General features: G+C 39.3%; 1 protein-coding gene across 1 annotated transcript in view; it reads left to right on the forward strand.

The window, feature by feature from the left end:
* The window catches only part of LRRC8C (leucine rich repeat containing 8 VRAC subunit C), a 93,950-nt gene extending 76,298 nt beyond the window's left edge, over nt 1-17,652 (forward strand). Inside the window, exon 3 of the mRNA XM_055139747.1 lies at nt 10,742-17,652. Coding sequence (XP_054995722.1) covers nt 10,742-13,015 — 2,274 coding nt within the window. The 3' untranslated portion in view covers nt 13,016-17,652. The remainder of the gene's footprint in view (nt 1-10,741) is intronic.
* Nucleotides 17,653-21,652: the final 4,000 nt, after the last annotated feature.

The following is a 21,652-nucleotide window of genomic DNA, read 5'->3' on the forward strand; positions in this document are numbered from 1 at the left end:
TTATGAAAACTAACTTTTCATAACTTAGTTTTGATAAGCATCTTGTTTTGATAAGCATCTTGGATTCAGAGATGCTTTCTCTCTCTCCTTTTCACCCTCTCTCTCTCAAAAATGTTTATGATGAAAAAATACTTTAATATTTTTTTAATATTTAAGTTAAATATTTATGTTAATATCCAAAATCTCTATTAGAAACATGTGAGATACTCCTGAAAGCCACAAAATCAGACGCAAAAAAAGAGGGAAAAGTAGATTCTTAGGCTACAAGTGTAACTCAGTCTCAATGAAACTGAGGGTTTGAGCAAATTTGATACAGCCAGGGTCTGAGAAGTCATTGTGTAAGACAAGCATAAGTTTGAACATCATTATGTCAATTACTGATTTGATTTTCTTTTTCCTATGCTTGACCCAGAGGAGTTGATGGCTTTGGGTATCCCTAACATAATTCCTGACATCTGAAAGATAAATTGAAAATGGTTGATTACTCCTGGGGTACTCTCAGAATTTCCCCAATACTTAGTCTACATCTGCAACACCACTTCCATCATTGTCATTCATATCTTTGGTCTGTGATTAACAAATTGGTCTTTGTATGTGCCAGTTATTTCAAATTACAGGCTATGCTATTTCAGTTACTGAAGTAAATGATTTTGTTTTGACCTGCGTTGGTGTCTCGTTCCAACAAATGTGATACTTCAACCTGTTACCACAGGTGGCTTTTTGCTTTTCATTGCATTGCTTTTCTGGAAACTGCCTAAGTTAAGTACATCCTGTTGTTACATTATCATGATATGTGTTATGATTCTAACAAAGACTCAGATAACCATCATCAAAGATCTAGGCAATCAAAGATGTAGCTATGGGCGTTATGTTTTTAAATAGTACAGATTGCCATTTTGCCAATTACAAAGGTCCTAATTTGCTTTAACCATACATGATATTTCAATGTGTGATAAAGTCTACACATAACATGCTTTAAACACACATGCCGAGGACTGGAGGGAGAGCTCTGTGGACTGAAGCACTTGCTCTACATGCAGGCAGCCATTGCTGTACATAATCCCTCATCACTGCTGGTGGTGATACCCAACCACTAAGCGAGGAAAAGCCTTGAGTACCCAGTTGTAGCTGCAAAATCCAGGGGAAAAAATGCTTATTTTTTGATATAAAGTTTAAATGTTTTATTTCTTAAATCTGGACAGCATTTCAGGGTGTGATTTTGATGGGCTTTGGTTGTTTCAGTTTTAAAGGAGACTTGAATTGTTACTTTGTTTCTCTTAAAAACACCTCCACCCCCACTGTAGAAAGGAAAAGCAGGAAATTCAGTTTATTTCATTGACCTTAGAATTGAGGAAGTTGAGTTCCTTCTTTTTTTTAAAAAAAATAGCTATTGTATTATCTCAAAAATGATAAACAAATGAAAACCCATGAATTCAAATTTTGGTAAAATTTTGAAAATTGGTTTATTTTTCTAATCCTTATAACCCATCAATTTATCCAGAAAGATTTCCTTAATAGGAAATTAATCATATTTTGCATGTATATATTGTTATTTCTACAAGAGGAACAGTGCTATTCCTTTGTGAGGCCATAAGAAATATTTTATGTATTTCTGTCCCCTAGAGATCAGCCGCTCCTTAAAAGCTCAAGGTACTGGTCAGACTAACTCCTAGTTCTTTCCCAGCTGTGGGACATTCCTAAAAGGATTCAATTCTTCTAGTCCCAATCTCTGCATCTACAGAAGTAGATTTGATTTTTTAGATTTCTGCAAGAGCTCTGTTAGTACAACTTTGAAAATTGTCCTTTTTCACTGTGATTTCTAGAAAATTCATTCATAAGAGTGTGTTTGTGCAGTGTGTGAGTGTGAGAATGTGTGTGTATTTATGTGTGTGTGTGTGTGTGTGTGTGTTTGGTTTTATGTTTGATTGGAACCTGGAGGGTATTTTCCTCCTGCAATAGAAATGGATGTGTACTCCAACCTTCTACCATGTTGTCTAGCCTGTTTACTTTTATTCTAGCCCCTCTGCATGCTGACTCACCACCTCCACCCTCCAAGCCTGTTCATCCCAATATAGAGCAGGGAGGTTAGCCATCAATTTGTTGCTTTGGCTCCACTGACCTTTATTTTCAGTGAATCAGCTTCTTCTGTGTCCTTTTCTTCCACACTCAAACTAGCAGATGTTGTCTACAACCATACCACCCTGAATACTTCTGATCTCATTAGACTAGCAAATGTTTTCTTTAATGTAGATGAGTTGCGGTTCACCACAGGGAGGCAGAGAATAGGCCACACCCAGCTGTGATCAGGGCTTATTCCTGGCTCTGTGCTCAAGGTTCACTCCTGATGATTCACAGGGTACCATATACAGTGCCAGAGATTGAACCCTGGTCTGCCACCTGCAAAGCAAATTACCCCACTGTACTCTTTCTGTGGCCCCAAAGTAGATGGCTTTATCCAGTAATTATTTGGGGGCTAGAGATGTGACTCAGTGGTATGTGTAAGACCTTGAGTGTAATCCCCAGCACCACATGCATGCAAACCTGACCATTGCCACCACAATAAAAGTATTCTCCTATCAGCATCAGGATCTCTTGTTTGTTTAATATTTTTTGAAATTATTTTCTTCTACCCACTTTCCCCAGCTCTTGCCTTTCTTCTCTCCTTCTCTGTACAGAAATCCATGTGACTCTAACCCCAAGCCTTTCTCTTGCAAAACAGTCTCAGGATTACCTGAAGGAGAAAATGGTAGCATTGCTGGACTCCATGATGTCTGTGTGTATGCGTGAATGTGTATGTGTGCTGGAGGGGATGGTCCTGGCTCAGTGCTAGCACTCAGTAAGGATGGAAGTTAGCCGTCAGCATCCTCCAAACACTCTCCCCTAGTTTTTCCAGCTACATCAGCAGCCTTGAACCCTACAATTAATCTTTTGGGAAAAAAAATTGAAACCTTTCCTTAAGACTTGTTTTTGCACTTTAATCTTTTAATTACTGGATATAGGTATAGAGAAGTGAGGTATGGTTTTCTTTGGGCAAACTTCTCCAGGGAGAAGGAAAAGCTTAAATAAAACCTTACAAAGATACCCCAAATAAACTGTTTACCCTTGTCTTTTGATCTAGGAAACCTGACTGCCTGAGTTTTGATCTTCTTTCCCCTTTTTCATATACTTTTGGAAATGTTGACCCTTCTCCAGTCTTCACAAGGTTGCAATGTATAGAAATAGTGTTTCCAGTAGATATTTAGGGTAACTTTCTCTGCTCACACTGCTGTACTGTGGAAAGTCTCTCTTTCCACGTGTAGTATTGGACTCCCAAACCCATCCCGTTTCTTTTCCCAGTCCTGAATGAGACAAGCTGCCATCACCTTCCTTGGGAATCCTACTCTAAGCTGGGTCTCTGCTGGAGTCTTCTGTGATGTCTACTTGGGGCAGCATGAGTAACTGTTACTCTTAGCAACTGAAGTTCAGGTTTTTCCTTCTCTGTGCTCATTTCTGAGCAGTCAACATCTTTTTTTAAAATAGAGCACTCTATTATCCCTCCTGGGATTTAGTGTAGGCATTTTTTAAAAGTATACTTTTGTATATGTGACAGAGAACTATGGCATAAGAAGACTCAAAGGGACTTCAAGACATTGTTCATTTACCTTCCTTGGTGGGGCTGTTTTCTATAACAGCCTCAGAGAAACTTGGGGAAATGAGAAGATGAACTGGTGTGGTAGAGGAAGACTGGTCTATTCTGTTGTATCCCTGGGATGTGAACCTGAACAAATGCTCTAAATCTTAACGTGGGTTTCTTCTTCTCTTGAATGGGGAGAGTCTGGGCTAATGTGGTGGGCACTAGCCAAACTGGAGCCTTGCAGCAGAGAGGAAAACATTCTCATCAAGAGAGTCGAGCTGAGCGAGAAGAACACAAACAAGATTCCAGTCTCCCTTATCCCTTAGCTAGAAAGCGTGGTGCAGTGCATAGTATGACACCCTATACATCAGTTTCAGAGTTCCCTCATCATCTGTCAACAGAACTAAGCACGGGGCAGAGCAGGACAGGACAGTTATGGCCTGGTTGTTTAGCATGGGGTTAGTTCCTTAATGTACTTGAAGGGGCTGTGGTGATAGTACTTGAAAAAAGGAGCTTGCCTTTTTTCACACAGTTGACCCAGATTCGATCCCCAGAACTGCATATGATCTCCTGAGCTTGTCAGGAGTGATCCCTGAGCACAGATCCAGGAGTGAGTCCTAAGCACTGTCCTCCCACCGAAAGCAAAAAAAATGCTTGTAGGTCTCACTGATTTAGCTGTGTGGTAGAGTACCAGCCTGACAGGTGTGAGGCCTCAGGTTCCAGCCCCAGTCCCTCCTCATATGATCTGGTGCTGTCTCCACAGCACTGCTGTTGTGATCTAAAATGACACATCAAGTATGTGATCACTGGTGCACCACAAGCAAATCTGTGTCAGCACAACTGAGTGTGTAACCCCAAGTGAACTCCCCAACCAAAAAGTCTCAGCACCACAACCCAATATGTGTGACCCCAGAAACCACACAAGCGACAACAATGGGAAGAGAAGTGTAAAGAAAAGATTTTCCCTTTAAAAAGGTTTTCCAAGGTAAAAACCTCTCATTGATTTTGTTTTCACACTGATTCTTCTCTGATTTCTATCACACCATTAACAATGTCACATTAGAATATTATCCCAGGGTGTTGCTTTAGTAGAATATGCTGGGGGGGGGGTGAAAGCATTCCTTGCTTCCTTCCCCACTACAGTCTCTAGCCCATGCTCTTTTTCACAGATTGTTAGAGCATTAAATAATACGATGAGTGGTTAGTATGGATTTCATATTTATTTCTCCTTTTGATTCCATCAAGAAAGTTAGCCATTTTTTTTCTCAGTTTGGTTTTTCTTCATTTTTTTAAATTCTAGAGATTTCTAAGAATGCTTAAACCCCAAGAACTATGAAGGTACTCTATTGAAACATAAAATAAAAATGAAAGATTTTATACCTTCTCTCTAAAGAGACTCTTACCTTCCAGTGGGCAAGGCTGGAAATAAACACCTATTCTCAAGAGGGGAAAAAAATGAAAACTTTTATGTTTTTTCTTCATTTACTTATTGAAAGAGTGCTAAAAGAGTATGATGTTTATACACTTTAGGGATATAGTGTCACCACAGTGCCCAACCCAAAGGGCCAATGCCTCGCCACTGCAGACCATTAGACCATTTTATCCAACACCTCTCCCCCTTGATAACCTCAGTTTTGTGGTCAGAGTGGGAAGAGATAAGTACACATTCCAGGCAGAGCTGCAGCATAGAGAGTATGCACCATAAAGTAAAAGAGTGTACACCTCCCATGTAGAGATGTGGGGATCCATGGAAATGTGGGAAGTATGCACCTTTGTCCCAGTAAAGTTACTTTTTCTGAGACTTCCCTTAATCTTTTCAAAGGGTGTCTTCACTGGGCAGAGCTTAAAACTGTTGGGGGTCTTCTTTTGACATTCTTAGCATCATAGTTCCAGCATTTCAGCTTCTTCTCCCAGGGGGTCCATTCATAATCTAGACCTAAAAATCTGCATCTTAAAGGTTTTCTGGGCTCTTCAGATGGGCCTATATTTCAACAGTTTTTATGCCTTTGTGCTGTTTGGGTTCCAGGTAGCAACTTTCCCAGTATATATTACAGGACCATCCTTTCTCTCTCCCTATAACAATTGCTTTATATGTTTTGATGTCCCTTTATTGAGTCCCTTATTGTTAATGAGTTTTATATTCTCTGGTTGTTTTTCTTGATCCCTGATCACTACATAATGTCCAACCTTAACTCATTACTTTTTAATTTTAAAATTTGTGTTAGCCGACATAAATATGCCTGTCCTTACCTTTTTTAGGTTACTTACTGTCTGATCGTTTTTCCAGTCTTTTACTTTGAGCCTGTGTTTATCACTGAAGTTTAGGTGGGTCTCCTATAAATAGCAGAAAGTTGTTTTGTGTTTCCTGAGCCATCTGACAACTCTGTCTTTTGATTGGTGATTTCAGGCCATTAAAAAAGTTATAAAATCATTGATCTAAATGAATTTATGAACACTTCTCTATCTCCATTCTGGGTGTTTTTGCAGTTTGTCTTTGTTTCATCATTTTTCTCTAATTTTCTTACCAAGAATTTTAAGGTTTGTGTCCATTTTAAATTTAATGGAAGTAAACCTCAAGTTGTATGCAGCTCAGTATCACTCTCTTTTCCCACATTTTATATTTTGAAAGCATCTTACTACTTCTGAGAGGAGTTTTTCTTTCATAGACAATCCTTTGGTATTTCAAGTAGAATAAGGTTAATAGTTATAAATGCCTTTGTTGTTTGTCTGAAAAGCTTTTAATCATTCCTTCAAGTCTCAGTGGTAGCCTAATTGAATAGTGGATTTTCCAGCCAACTCTTCGACTATATCATGCTGTTCCTTTCTTGCCTGTAGAGTTTGGCTCAGAGGTCTGCACAGATTCCAATCATTTCCCTTTCATGTGATTCTTTGCTTCCCTCTTACTGCTTTTAGGATTATATGTCTATCTTTTGGAGGTGGTGGCGGGGAATCCCACGTGGTACTCAATGGGTCTGGGGTCACTCCTGGTGATACCTGACCAGCCAAACTGCTTCAATACCTGATACCTGCAATGTGGTGCTCCTTGAGCCTGGTGAGATACTGCAGGGGTAAAGGGGGCAATGCAGTAACAAGAATTGAACTTGGGTTCTTCTGCATGCAAGGCCTGTGCCCTGTGCCCTTGACCACTGAGCTATGTGGCCAAGGCCCCTCTATCAATCTTTGACTTTTTCTATTTTAATTATATTGTGTTATATAACTCTTTGACTTAGTTCTGTTTGGAACTCTTTGAACTTCCTGTCTATGTGTATCTGTTGCCTTCCTCAGTTTAAGGAAATTCTCAGCTATTATTTCATTTATTTTTTTTGTGGGGCACACCCAGCAATTGGCTTAAGGGCCAACCATGGGCTCTCAAAGGTCACTCGTAATGGTGCTCAGGGGACCATGTATGGTACTTGAAATCACACTGTAGTTGACTATGCAAAGTGGGCTCCTTAACCCCTGTACTATCCTCTGACTCCTCAGCTAATATTTCTTAAGTAAGAGTTCCTTCTTTTCTTTATTCTCCTATTTAGAACCCTTGTGATAAGAATATTGTTCCTCCTGATGTTGTTCCTCATATTCCTCATTAATTTCTTTTTTTTTTTTTGCATTTTGGGTCACACCCGGTGTTGCATCGGGGTTACTCCTGGCTCCAGCCCCTCCTCATTAATTTCTTAAGTTATCTTCTTTTTTTTTTTTCCAGTGCTTTCATCAGCCTTATCTTCAAGCTCTCTGATTTGATCTGGGCTTCTCTCATTCTGCTATTGAACCTCTTTGTTAAAACTTTTAGTTCAGGGGCTGGAGTGATAGCACAGTGGGTAGGGCATTTGCCTTGCATGCGGCCGACCTGGGTTCGATTTCCAGCATCCCATATGGTCCCCTGAGCACTGCTAGGAGTAATTCCTGAGTGCATGAGCCAGGAGGAACCCCTGTGCATTGCTGGGTGTGACCCCCCCCCAAAAAAAAAACAACAACTTTTAGTTCAGCTACTGTGTATTTCATTCACTGACTTCTATTTGGAGGTTTGTTGTCTTTACTGAAGTTCTCTTCCACTGATCTTCTCATTTTGACAAACATCATTGCGGTTGTTGCTTTGAAGTCTTCTTCAGGGAATTACAAAAGCCCTGTTGCCCTCAGGATTCTTTCCAGGCCAGTCTTCATTTATAATTGCAGGTAAACTCCTTCGTTTCTTCTCTATGCCTTCGCAATAATTCTAGGGTTCAAGTCAAGAACCCAGGTTCAAGCAGACTTTGGAGGTGATTGGAGATTCACAGTTGCTGATTGAAGATAATGACTCTGAGACTCAGTCACTGTGGTCTGGACAACTGTCGGGAGTTTGGGTTCACAAAAGCACTGCAAGCAGCAACTACACTGAGGTTGAGTGGCCTAGCAGGTAGTCAACCAGGGCTCATAATTGCTGGTGCCTGCCTGAAGCCGTGATTTTGAAGTCAGGAGGATCTAGGCAGCAAGTTGGGATCCCTGTCTACAGAGTCTAATGGCAGCCATAGCCTCCAGAAGACCTGTGTGCCTGAGGATTGTGTGTTTGTCAGCAGCCAGACATAACAGTGGAGCTGAGGTCCTGCAGACCTGGGTAGCATCCTATGTTGCAAGTGTTTTGCATGCAACCTGTGGCAACAAATGTTCAAAGTTGCAGGTACCTGGGGGGTACCTATGCACCATATTTGAATAGATATTAGCAGTGACTAGGAGTTTTAGCTTCTAAGGGACACATAGGAACACGTACGTGTTACATTATGAGGGCTGAGTGATAATATAGTGGGTAGGGCATTTGCCTGGCATGGCCCTGGGTTGGATCCCCTGTATCCCATATGGTCCATTGAACACCCGCAAGAGTAATTTTGGAGTGCAGAGCCAAGAGTAACCCCTGATCATTGCCATATTGACCCACACACACACACACCAAAACAAAAAACCCAAGTGACACATAGGAACACTTATGTGTCAAGTGCGAGCAGGCTTGGGGGCATGGGTCCAATATTGTCAGTTCCTTGGTCTATCAGTCACCAGGTTTGAGCAGGTCTGTGTGGTGATCAGAGTTGTGCAGTAACAAGGTCCTAGTAGCAGCTATTTGCCAGATTCAGACCTAATGTCCCTGGAGGACCATCTGGGGATCAAGATCATGATTGTCCTGAGGCATCTGTGCATCAGTATCAAGGAGCTAAGTGACAACCATGGATTCAATGTGTGGCTGCACTGCTATGGTCCCACTGGCCTGAGCATGACTGAGAAATCCACAGGAGGAAGGTAAGCTTAGGAAAAGGCTGGGCCTTGGCCCCAAGGATGCCCTCTAAGGATGAATTAGGGCTCAATGAGGATCTCTTGCTATCTGGCCTTGCTATGGGAGGTGTGCAGCATGCATTGTGATTATACTCAGCTGCCTTGCTAGCAGTCAGAATTGGAATGGGAAGAACCAGTGCTGTTTAACTGGTAGACTTAAGCCAGTGTCTCTCAGCCCCTAAATGGTTCAGCTCTTAAGTACTGGGTTAAGGGAGATCACATCAGGAATTTGCTCTTAAGATCTGTCCTTTAGAAAACAGATGGGATATGACATCCCTCAGCAAACTTGCAAGAGGTCACTAGGATGGTGCCTGCTAATGAGTCCCTTACTCTGGCAACTGAGCTTCATTGTGGACTCCACCACCAGGGATGTACAGAGTCACCAAGATGACACTTGCAGGTGACTTTTTCTCCTGTTCATATTCTTAGTTTCTTGCTTCCCATCCCAGTGCTGAAAGCCACACTGGGTTCTGGGTGTTCAGAGTAACCTCTCATTCTCCAGGGCAACATTCTGTACCTTAGGATCTTCCCCCATCCCACCCCACGATGTCCCCCATGTAGCCTGCCTCTCTGCACTGGGGTACCCTTCTGGATGAAGGTGGCCCTCTCTTCAGTCTCACTGGGAGCTCTCCTGATTGTTGTTCCTTGAACTATACTTCTGAGTCTCGTCAACGTTTTGGTGTAGATTTTGCAATAATGACAGGAGGATTCAAACCCTGGTTTTCTATATTTGACCATTTTCCAAACATCTTACACTGATTTTTATACTAAGGACATTTATTTTAAGTTCTTTTATCTGTTTAACCACTGCACCCTCTGAATACAATTATATTATAATACAATTTTAAAATACTGTTGTTCTTCCATGACATTTTTATGGTACCAGGGATCGAATACAGGGCTTCACACGTGCAAGTCTTATTCTCTACTGCTGAGCCACATCCCAGATGCCCAATTTTTCTTTGATTTATGTACTAAGTGGTATTTCTCCCTGCCTTATCACCCAGGACAGAGCTTTTGTAAATCTCCTACTTTAACTTACTTTCTTCCCTCTACCCTCATTCTTTCAGTACCTATAGAAAGAGGTAAACTCCTTCCTGAAAAAGTTAAATAATTTTATAAGACAAGTTTTTACTTAACCTGAAGTCTAATTGGGATCTGTTGAATTCATCACTATATGCTCTGAGATCAATCCTGGTGAGCACTGGGGGCCATATAGAGCTCAGGGGACAGGATTTGCTTCTGCTGCATGCAAGGCAAGTGCCTTACCTGCTGCACTATTTCTCCGGCCCTAAAACATTGTTTTTATAGAAGTAGTAAACTCCTATTAAAGCCATTAACATTCATTATGCATATAGTCCAGAACAAGGATGAAATAAAAGGGGGAACAACAAGAATTTCTTCCATATTTCTTCTGCCCAGTCCTCTGACTTCTCATACACAAGCTATTATAACATTGGGTGCCATCCAAATCCAAATTGAGTTTGTGCTAAAGTGATGCACTTCCCAGGGACTGATTCTCCCAGGCTCCAGTGAGAGAAGAAATGTAATCTTTTATAGTATATCAATGTTTTTAAAATATTTATTTTGTTGTGAATTGTTCTGTGTCCTAGTAAAACTAAGTTTTATGTGAAGTTGGACATGACAAAGATACTTCATTTTCCCAATATGTGGGCTAAGAATAAAATATTGGTGCTGGAATTAACCATTGTATTCTCCAGGCAAAGGAAATGGACATTTATTGGATGTTATTGCTGTTTTCTTCTCACTAATGAAATTATGAAAGCTCTTTGAGTAATATAATTTGAAAATATTCTTTCTGTGTTTCAGGTCATGCAAGACAAGATAATCTGCCTTCCAAAAAGAGTTCAGCCTTCTCAGAACCACTCTTCCGTTTCCAATATCTCTCAAGCAATTGCCAGCACGACCCCCCTGCCTCCAACAAAACCGTCTCCTACTAACCCTGTCACTGTAGAAATGAAAGGACTAAAGACAGATTTGGACCTTCAGCAGTACAGTTTTATAAACCAGATGTGTTATGAACGAGCCCTCCACTGGTATGCCAAGTACTTCCCTTATCTCGTCCTCATCCATACCCTGGTCTTCATGCTGTGCAGCAATTTTTGGTTCAAATTCCCAGGCTCCAGCTCCAAAATAGAACATTTTATCTCAATCCTGGGCAAGTGCTTTGACTCTCCCTGGACCACAAGGGCTTTATCTGAAGTGTCTGGGGAAGACTCAGAGGAAAAGGATAACAGGAAGAACAATGTGAGCAGGTCCAACACAGTTCAGACTTGTCCAGAAGGCAGCCTGGTCAACTCTCAGTCTTTGAAATCTATTCCTGAGAAGTTTGTTGTGGACAAATCTACTGCAGGGGCTCTGGACAAGAAGGAAGGTGAACAAGCAAAGGCCTTATTTGAGAAGGTGAAGAAGTTCAGGATGCATGTAGAGGAAGGTGATATACTCTATGCAATGTATGTTCGCCAGACTGTACTTAAGGTAATAAAATTCCTAATCATCATTGCGTATAATAGTGCTCTGGTTTCCAAAGTCCAATTTACTGTGGACTGCAATGTAGACATTCAGGATATGACTGGATATAAGAACTTTTCTTGCAACCACACGATGGCACACTTATTCTCAAAACTCTCCTTTTGCTACCTGTGCTTTGTAAGTATCTATGGACTGACATGCCTTTATACCCTATATTGGTTGTTCTACCGTTCTCTAAAGGAATATTCTTTTGAGTATGTTCGACAGGAGACCGGAATTGATGACATTCCAGATGTGAAGAATGACTTTGCTTTTATGCTTCATATGATAGATCAATATGACCCTCTATATTCCAAGAGATTCGCAGTGTTCCTTTCCGAAGTGAGTGAAAATAAGTTGAAGCAACTAAATTTAAACAATGAGTGGACTCCTGATAAACTGAGGCAGAAGCTACAGATGAATGTCCACAACCGACTGGAATTGCCTCTCATCATGCTCTCCGGCCTTCCAGATACAGTTTTTGAAATCACAGAGTTGCAGTCACTGAAACTTGAAATTATCAAGAACGTAATGATCCCAGCCACCATTGCACAGCTAGAGAATCTCCAAGAACTCTCTCTGCACCAGTGCTCAGTCAAAATCCATAGCTCAGCACTCTCTTTCCTGAAGGAAAACCTCAAGGTCTTGAGTGTCAAGTTTGATGATATGAGGGAGCTGCCCCCTTGGATGTACGGACTTCGGAATCTGGAAGAGCTCTACTTGGCTGGCTCCCTAAGTCACGATATTTCAAAAAATGTCACCCTGGAATCCCTGCGGGATCTCAAAAGCCTTAAAATTCTCTCTATCAAGAGCAATGTTTCCAAAATTCCCCAGGCTGTGGTGGACGTGTCCAGCCATCTTCAGAAAATGTGTATCCATAATGATGGCACCAAGCTGGTGATGCTCAACAATCTAAAGAAGCTGACCAACCTGACCGAACTGGAGCTGGTCCACTGCGACCTGGAGCGCATCCCTCATGCTGTATTTAGCCTGCTCAGCCTGCAGGAATTGGACCTCAAAGAAAATAATCTGAAATCTATAGAAGAGATTGTTAGCTTCCAGCACTTGAGAAAGCTGACTGTGCTAAAACTGTGGCATAACAGTATCACCTACATCCCAGAACATATAAAGAAACTCACCAGCCTGGAGCGCCTGTCCTTCAGTCACAATAAAATAGAGGTGCTGCCTTCCCACCTCTTCCTATGCAACAAAATCCGATACCTGGACTTATCCTACAATGACATTCGCTTCATCCCCCCAGAGGTCGGAGTGCTGCAGAGTTTACAGTATTTCTCCATCACGTGTAACAAAGTGGAGAGTCTTCCCGATGAACTCTACTTCTGCAAGAAACTTAAGACTTTAAAGATTGGGAAGAACAACCTATCCATACTCTCTCCGAAAATTGGAAATTTACTCTTTCTTTCCTATTTAGATGTCAAAGGCAATCACTTTGAAATCCTCCCTCCTGAACTGGGCGACTGTCGGGCCCTGAAGCGAGCATGCTTAGTTGTAGAAGATGCTCTCTTTGAAACTCTGCCTTCTGACATCCGGGAGCAAATGAAAGCAGAATAACTTATTTTTGTCGAAAATCTGACTGAAACATGCTTCTACCAAATACAGTATACATAATTAGGTAGTCCTTATGCCTTTCCTATTTTATTTTATTTTTTTCCTTTTTCACATGAAACTATATGTACACAAGGTTGAGTAAGGAGTCTGTATTTTTTAATAAAAATTTATTTGTATTTTTTCAATATTAATATTTTTAAGTTTAATTTGTGCTGGAACCTCAAGTATCTGTAATTATTTTCTACTGACAGAATCAGATGGTTCCATCTGTGTTTTGTTTTGTTATGGTTGGTTTGTTATTTTGGGTTGTTGTTTTTTTTTTTTTTTCAGTTTTTATGAAAAGGAGGGAATTTTAAGTTGCATGCTTTTGGTATTTTTTAAATAGATGAAGATATTTTGCCAAGGTCATTTTTAGTCCGTTTACACCTGTACAGTGTCCTTATTTTTGTTTTCATTATGTGTGTACCAAGGAATGTGTGCTAGTTATTTTAATACCAGCTGCCTTCTCCATCGGCCAAGTCCTTCATTCTACAGAGAAACTCTTCTAAGAGTATAAATTCACATAAGTGCATTGTTACAGACTATTCATTTTTAAATTCTGCCACACCACGTTATTTCATATATCTGATGGTTAAAATTATCCTTAGGCAAGAATTCTATAAGTGGGTGAAGAAAATAATCTTCCGTGGTTAGTACGCTTAAGCTCATCATTTATAATTTGACCCATTTGTGATTTTACCAACCTTTTAAAAAACATTCTAAAAGTAAATACAGAGGCTTTCCCCACCCTTAATCTCAATATTGTTATGTAGTGCTGGAGAAGAACCCTAGAAAAGCTAGATTTGTTTTAATTTACATAGATAATTAAATTTTAAATCATAGAATTGGAAGCCTGTGTGTTTTTTAGTAATTTAATCATCCTTGATATCCTTATATGCAAGTGCATCAAATGGAAAACTTTCACTACTAAAGTGTTCTGTTGAAGAGCCGGTCACTCGGTCAGCCCTTCTCCTTTCCTCTGGGTAATGTGGCAGTGCTAATTATTCAAATTCTGCCTGTTGCATAAAATAATCCACTTATTTATAAATACATGTGAGTACATAATTCTCCATTTCCCTCAAGACTACCTAGCTACAAATGTTAGTAGTACAATCACAGACACTCTTTGACTTAAAATAAGTATCTCATCTAAAGTATTTGTGTTGCTTTTTTAAGTGTGAATTAATTGCTAAATTCATGTCACTTAGCAGTCCTTACTGCTTGATGATCAAGAGAACTTTTACTTACCTTTGTGCTTAAAAAACTCAATGTGGTGTAGGTCTTGGACAAAATCTTTCACTGACTGATAAGTTGTGTGTAGAACAGGAAAATGAAAACACTATTTGTGCCCTCAATTCAGAACCTATACTACTGATCATTGGAATTTTGTTGTATGTACCAGATTCACATGGACTGTTTTCCAACCCCTAGTCTGATGTGAGAACGTTTTAGATCTTAGTGGTGGAAAGGGGATTTTAAAATGCTGCTTTTAAATTTTGTTCCTTATCCTGGAAAATGTGCTCAATGCTACTTTGAGTTTCTATATAGAAAATAACTCTAGGAACCCTCCCCCAATAAATTTACCTCACTCATGTTTTAAATGTTATGACACATCATGGGGTAAAGGATTTGGGGAAACAAAGCTTTTCACTTCTTTAATAATTTAATCTTGCCTTTTTGTTCTATGTTGAAGTGTTAGAGGGGGATTTTGTATAACTGATTTATTACCACCTGCTATGGAAATAATATGTTTAAAATGATAAATTACCTGTAAGATAAAATATTCAGTTCTAAAATATTATCAGGATCCTGATTATGACAATGTGTTGTATGTAGAAACAATCCTCTCTTTATATAAATAAAAATCCTGATTGTACATGACTAAACATAACAAAAATACCCTATTGAAAGGTAAACTTAGGCAACTACTAGCAAAACACTGGGTGCACTGCTTTTTTGGATAAATTAATTTTTTTATGTCACCCATTTAAAGGGTTAGAAATCAGATTGAAAGTCATTTATGCTGAAGTATTTATTTGATGTTAACTCTTAATCTCATTTAAATTCATAAATGAAGTAAGTCATTAATACTTTTTACCACTGTGACAATTTTCTCCAAACACAATAAAATTTTATTGGCTTTCTTAATGATTTTTTCAGATTGACTCCTAACCGCCCTTCTAAACAATGTCCAGTAAATCCATATAGTCACACAACCTTATGTTTTAACTCAGAAGGAAAATTCATAGATGTTTCTATTCGATTTTATAAAAATATAAAAGTCTCAAACTTTAGAGTGAATTTTCTGACTCTGGCCCTTTTTAATATTGCACTTGTTGTTCAATTATTAAGTAATGGGTATTCAATTATTGGGCCCGGGATATATTTCAGTGGTAGAGCACCTGCCTTGCATGTGTGAGGTCCAGGGGTTCTGTCCCTGGTATTGAAAAATTTAAAAAGTAATTACTACTCAGCCTTTCAATGGGAAACTCAGGTAAATGAACTGCTGACTTTTTAAGAACTTCTTTAACTGAGAATAAAATGAGATATACCTAATCCTTTTCCATATGTACAAGTGCTCTTGCTAAAAAGGAACAACTAGTTCTTTCTTCAACCTCTATAGGATTCATAAGAAACTGCTTATGTAAATATGAAATCACTATATATAGCAAAACTCTAATGACTGCTTGAAGCCCATAGCAGATAAGCTGTTTGGTCATTTAAAATGATTTCATGTAAAGCAATCAGTCGTATGGTGATAGTTTGTTTGACACAGAGCCTATAAGTATATCCAAATGAATCTTACCTACAAAGACCACAACTTAGAAAACTTTTTTTTTAGTTAGGTTTTTGTTTTGTTTTATCTTTAACAATTTTAACATAAAGATTTTTGGTACAGTGAAACCTGTTACAGTCATAAAATTTTCTTGTTGTTCACTGATCTTTCCCCTAGCCATTCCATTTCCAATGTAATTCTAACAATTTGCAGACTGTCCTGTGAAGTAGGCACTCCTTTTTAGAAATATTTAAAAAATATTCTGAGCTATGAGTATTTGTTCATTTACAGGTGCCTCCTTACCAGCTTCAAGCCATCTTTGTCAAGAGGGCCTTACATAACCTCAAATCTTCCTGGAGTTAAAGAAAAGTCCAAGTACTTGGAAATATGCTTCTTAGGAATTCTGGCATTTAGAAAAAGAAGGAAAAAATCCTTATATTTCTTGTTATTCTACTTCATGGGAGGTGTTACTGTTGTTTAGGTTACTAATTCTACTATAAGAAAACTCCATCCTTTGGTTTACTTCACTTATTGATCAAATTTTATACCAAACACTTATGATAATTATATGTTTAAATAGTGAGACTTCATAATCCATCATTTTTAAACCATCAGAGTATTTAGTAGTGAATGGATAAAATAAGTTGCAATTTATATTTCAACTTACATTCTATTAGAACTTAATTAAGACTCAGTTAACATTTTTCTGTTCATCCTGAGTGTGATGATATTCAAGCAGTTCACATTTTTGGTAGGATCTCAAAAACTCGGGGGAGGGTTCCATACTGATTTAGAAGAACAAATCAGCAAAACAGTGCAGTGTTAGCAAGGAAATACCTCAAAGGCCTGAAGATTTTCTTGTCTTTTTCTTCTCTAAGAATCTTGTAAGAGCAGAGGCTGGAGCGATAGTACAGCGCATAGGGCCTTTGCCTTGCACGCGGCAGACCTGAGTTTGATTCTCAGCATCCCATATGGTACCCCGAGCACCGCCAGGAGTAATTCCTGAGTGCAGAGACAGGAATGGCCCCTGTGCATCGCCAGGTGTGACCCAAAAAATAAAAAATCTTGTAAGAGGGTTAGAGAAAGTGTAAAGGTTAAGGCACTTGCCTTGCATACTGCTGACCCTGGTTTAGTCCCCAGCACCATAGATGGTCCCCTGAGCACTGCCAGAAGTGATCATTGAGCACTGCTGGGTATGGCTCTCAAAATAAAAATAATAAAGATAAAAGAGGTTAAGAAATCATTAATGGTCTCCGCCAGACCTCTCATTCATTTTTCAATTAGGCTTCAGTGACATGCCGCTAATACAATTTCATACCAGCCTTCCAAACAAGGTACCCGCTTACTCAATCTTCCTGGAGCCATTCACTAACAAAGGGTTCATTGGGGAAGAAGGTTTCTTCCCACCCCAGATAATTTTTTAATCCAAAGGCCTGAAAAAGGGCTATATCAAATGGGACAGCTTATTTTCTTGCCATGTTAAATTGCAGTTCCCATGCACAGTTTCTCATGCATAAAATTTACTTTCTGCTGAAGACCATTCTTTCTCCCATCTGACTTTGCATCTTTAATGAATTTTTCAATTGGTGTTGAAACTTAATGCCTTATGTGCTCCTTCAGTTTTCTTTCTGCCATTGTTTTCTCTCACACTGCGTGTTCTAACTGTGTCAAATACTGGCAAAAACCCTCCTGACTGTCAAGAAAATGCTTGAAAGTTTATTTGACATCGTGCAAATTCATGATAAAAATGTCTTGATGTTACTTGGCTATGTAGTACATAGGAACAGAAAATAACATGAATAAAGTCCTTTTTTGTAATTTAAAATTGAGGTGTGTCCTTTTGTCTTCTGTAAAAATCACTTACTTTTTGCTTGTCTCGTGTTTTGCTCCAACTCTTGCTTTCCTATACTTTGCAGGAAACAGGCTGTGGCTGTGTTCACTGTGTGTTGAGCTGGTTTCTGCAATTGTGGCTAATCATTTCCTTCCTTTATTCACTGTACTGCATCTACCTAAGATGCCCCTAGAGTTTCATTTGGATAATTAGTGCCTTAATATGTAATCAGGAATGCAATTTTTGAGCATTTGCCAGATCAGCTGTACAACTGCTGTGTGCCCAGCTTTCAGTTAATGTATATGGTGGTGATTGTGCTTATTTAAAAAGAGCCTCTATGGTTCTGCACTGCCAATAGGCCTCTTCTGGGTAACTCCATATACTACAGGCTCAGAGATACTCTTACAAGAAAGCTTTCTGGGTCAGAGAAAGTTCAGCAGATAGAGTGTTTTGCCTTGCACATGGCAGACTGGTTCTGTCCCCAACCATTGCGTTGGGTCGCTTGAGCACAGAGTCACGAACAAGCCCTGAGCACTGCCAATGAGAGAGAGAGAGAGAGAGAGAGAGAGAGAGAGAGAGAGGAAAAATCTTCCTGTACTGTGTAAAATATTATGATTGGTAACTTTCAAAGCATCTTTAAACTTTCATTTTGTATGTCTTTCTGTAGTCATTTAGGACTCTTTTCTCTTAAACTAATAATCAACTGATAGACATTTGGATGAAGTTTATATATTATTTATTGTTGACTGGAGCGATAGCACAGTAGGTAGGGCGTTTGCCTTGCACTCGGCCGAACTGGGTTCGATTCCTCTGTCCCTCTTGGAGAGCCCGCCAAGCTACCATGATTATCCCACACGAACGGCAGAGCCTGGCAAACTACCCGTGGCATATTGGATATGCTAAAAATAGTAACAAGTTTCACCATGGACACGTTACTGGTGCCTGCTCCAGCAAATCGGTGAACAATGGGACAACAGTGCTACAGTGCTACAGTGCTATTTATTGTTGAGATGATGAAGAATTAAGTTGAGAGGCTTTGTGAATATATCAGAAACTAGAAGGGACTGTATACAAACTCTGAGGAAATTTTGAGACTTTTGAGACATAGGATGAGGTGCTATAGTTAGAGCTGGCAACTTTAGTGCAATTGGTACCTAAGGAAAAGACCGCCTGTGACTACCTGGCGCTCTCTCAACTCTAGGTTTTTTATTTATGTAGAAAATGGAGGTCAACACAGAAGAGAAATAAATTCAGTTATCCATTATTGTTGGCTAATGAGATAGAAAACATTTTAGTTTAGTGTGTAGTTTGTGAAGAGAGAAGTCACCCAAGTCAATCTCAGACTCAGCAGGAAGCTTATAAAGCACAAGACTTCAGGATTTCTGAATATTAAGTATGAATATCATCCTAAAACCAAAGTGAGTGGGAAAAAGTGAGAAGTGTGTGTAAATCTTTGAATGTTTGTTATATTTTAGGTTTTGTATTTAACATTGAGCAAAGCAAAGGGTAAATAACATGTTTGACATCACTGGTAGAGTATTTTCAGCAAATAGTTGACATGAAAGGAAACAGTGGGGACTGGAGTGATAGCACAGCAGGTAGGGTGTTTGCCTTGCATGTGGCCAACCCGGATTCTATTCCCAGCATCCCATATGGTTCCCTGAGCACTGTCAGGAGTAATTTCTGAGTGCAGAGCCAGGAGTGACCCTTGAGCATCGCCGGGTGTGACCCAAAAAGCCAAAAAAAAAAAGAAAGGAAACAGCATTGGGCAAAGGTATTACCAATTGGTTGACTTTCCTGGTCATGTTGATTCAGGGATTCTCTGGTTATGATATCTGGGAAGAAGCACAAGATGGGTATTCTTTTTTTTAATACTTTATTTTTTAAGTTTACTAACTGAAATAGTTTTGTTGTATGGAAGAGAGGGAGAAAACTACATTTTTCAGTGTTTAAATTAGAGCTGCTTGGAAATAAAAGCAAAACAAAGCTAGCAGCATAACATTCTCCACTGGGATGGGTTCCAACTTCTGTGCAGTTGGCATAGGATGACAATTGTCAATAGAGAAAAAAAAATTGCATTAAAGCCAGATCATCTGTCTTCACCTGGCTTATGGCAATTCTTAAAAGCAAGTTTTAAAGTTAAGATCATTATCTCTGAAACAAGACCCATTCTAACTTTGAGGGAATGCAAATCAAGAGATCAAAATTCACAGTAAGATTTTTGGTTATTAGTTTTTTTCCAATGCCAGGAATTGAACCCAGGACTTCACACATTCAAGTGTTCTGCTGAGCTACAGTCCCAGTTGTTGGTGAACTTTAGGCCTTGTCTTTCATTTTGTTCAGCTTGGTTCTACAGCTGGACAGGGATTGCAAGAACTTCACAGTTTGAAAGAGAAGGGTTTCTTCTCTCCATGGCCGACTTGGAAAAACTGAAAAATTCACCTCCCCTGTGCTGTTTTTTTCCATGACTTTAAGGAATTGATTTTATTTCAATCCAAGTTATATTTAGATCACTGAAAAACATTCAGTTAAATATTCTTGTGTGAACGTTCAGGTGACAAAGGTATTGGGGAGAAATATGTAAAAGAGACATGTAGTTTTGCATTTTATAGCTCTACAGTACTTTCAAGAAATAGTTTTTATCTAGAAAATAATTCCAGCATTTATTCAATTTGAATTACAAATTGAATAAATTTGTAATTTATGCTTAAGTTTATGCTTAAGTTACCATTTAATTTTATATATACTTGAATGATTTTAGTAATCAGTTGGGGGCAGAGAGATAATAGAGAGGGTAGGGCACACCCCAGCACCCCATACAGTACCCAGAGCCTACCAGGAGCGATATCTGATCAGAGAACCAGGAGTCAGCCCTGCGCACTGCCATGTGTGACCTCCAAACAAAAGCGTATTCTAAGGGGTCTTAGTTTGGGCTACCTTAGGTTGATTTAGCCCAAGAAAATGAAAATCAATATTAAAACATGATGATACAACTTTTAGGAATCAGTATACACAGGATTTTCTGAGTCAATGAGTTCCATTTGTGCCTACTTAATTATCTGTATGAATTCTATTAGTGGTTTAAATTGCTTTATGGGTACATTATGATGTTGTTAATCTCAACAAAAACCTAAAAGACTGTGTACAACAATGCCTAAGAGCATTTAAAAATACCATCCTAAAAAAAAAAAAAAGACCATTCTAGCATATGTTAAAGCAATAAGGAAGACATTACGGGGAGAGAGTTATTCATGATTTTCTCCCTCAACTCTCTCAGGTGCTGTCCTCTGGTGGCATGACTCACCATTTTTGGTAGTTCATTCTGAACCTTAACAATGTCCACATGTCCACAGACTTAGCTCTGTGTGCCCACAAACAAAGGCAGGATGTTGATAGATGGTGTTCGTGAGGAAGTATTTAAAAATGAGTTCATGCTTATGCTATTGAAAACTGGAGATTCCTCTTCACTCAAAACTACTCAGCTTAACATTTAGCCACATAAATATTTTAAGTTTAGCTAACCTCTCAAAAAGCTGAATTGGTTCAGATGGGAAATATAAGGAATGACATAGGGTCCATGGCTGGGAGCTTAATTTAAAGCTTTATATTACATAAAGCTTTGATTTGTGGGGGGAAGAAATGGAAGTCTGATTGCTTAACACAGAGCCCCCTGATTTATATTGACCAGTACTCCTGCTTATTCAAATCTTCTATATAGCAAATAAGCTAGGTGTATTACTTTCAGATAGCTCTCCATATCCCAGCAAATGCAAGTGGCACTTTATTCTTATTTTAAAATTATAACTCAAGTTCTTATAATATTCTTATAAACTGCCCCCCAGCACCATTTAATCCCATCAATGGCCAACATCCAGAGACTATAAAACCAAGCTCCCGGAAGAACGTGGCTGCAATGTGGCCAAGCGACATCTGATAGCCTAGTTCTCCCTCTTGGAGAACCTGGCAAGCCACCAAGAGTTTACTGCCCGCACCG

Source organism: Sorex araneus, chromosome 5 (genome assembly GCF_027595985.1).
Source record: "Sorex araneus isolate mSorAra2 chromosome 5, mSorAra2.pri, whole genome shotgun sequence".
Lineage (NCBI taxonomy): Eukaryota > Metazoa > Chordata > Mammalia > Eulipotyphla > Soricidae > Sorex > Sorex araneus.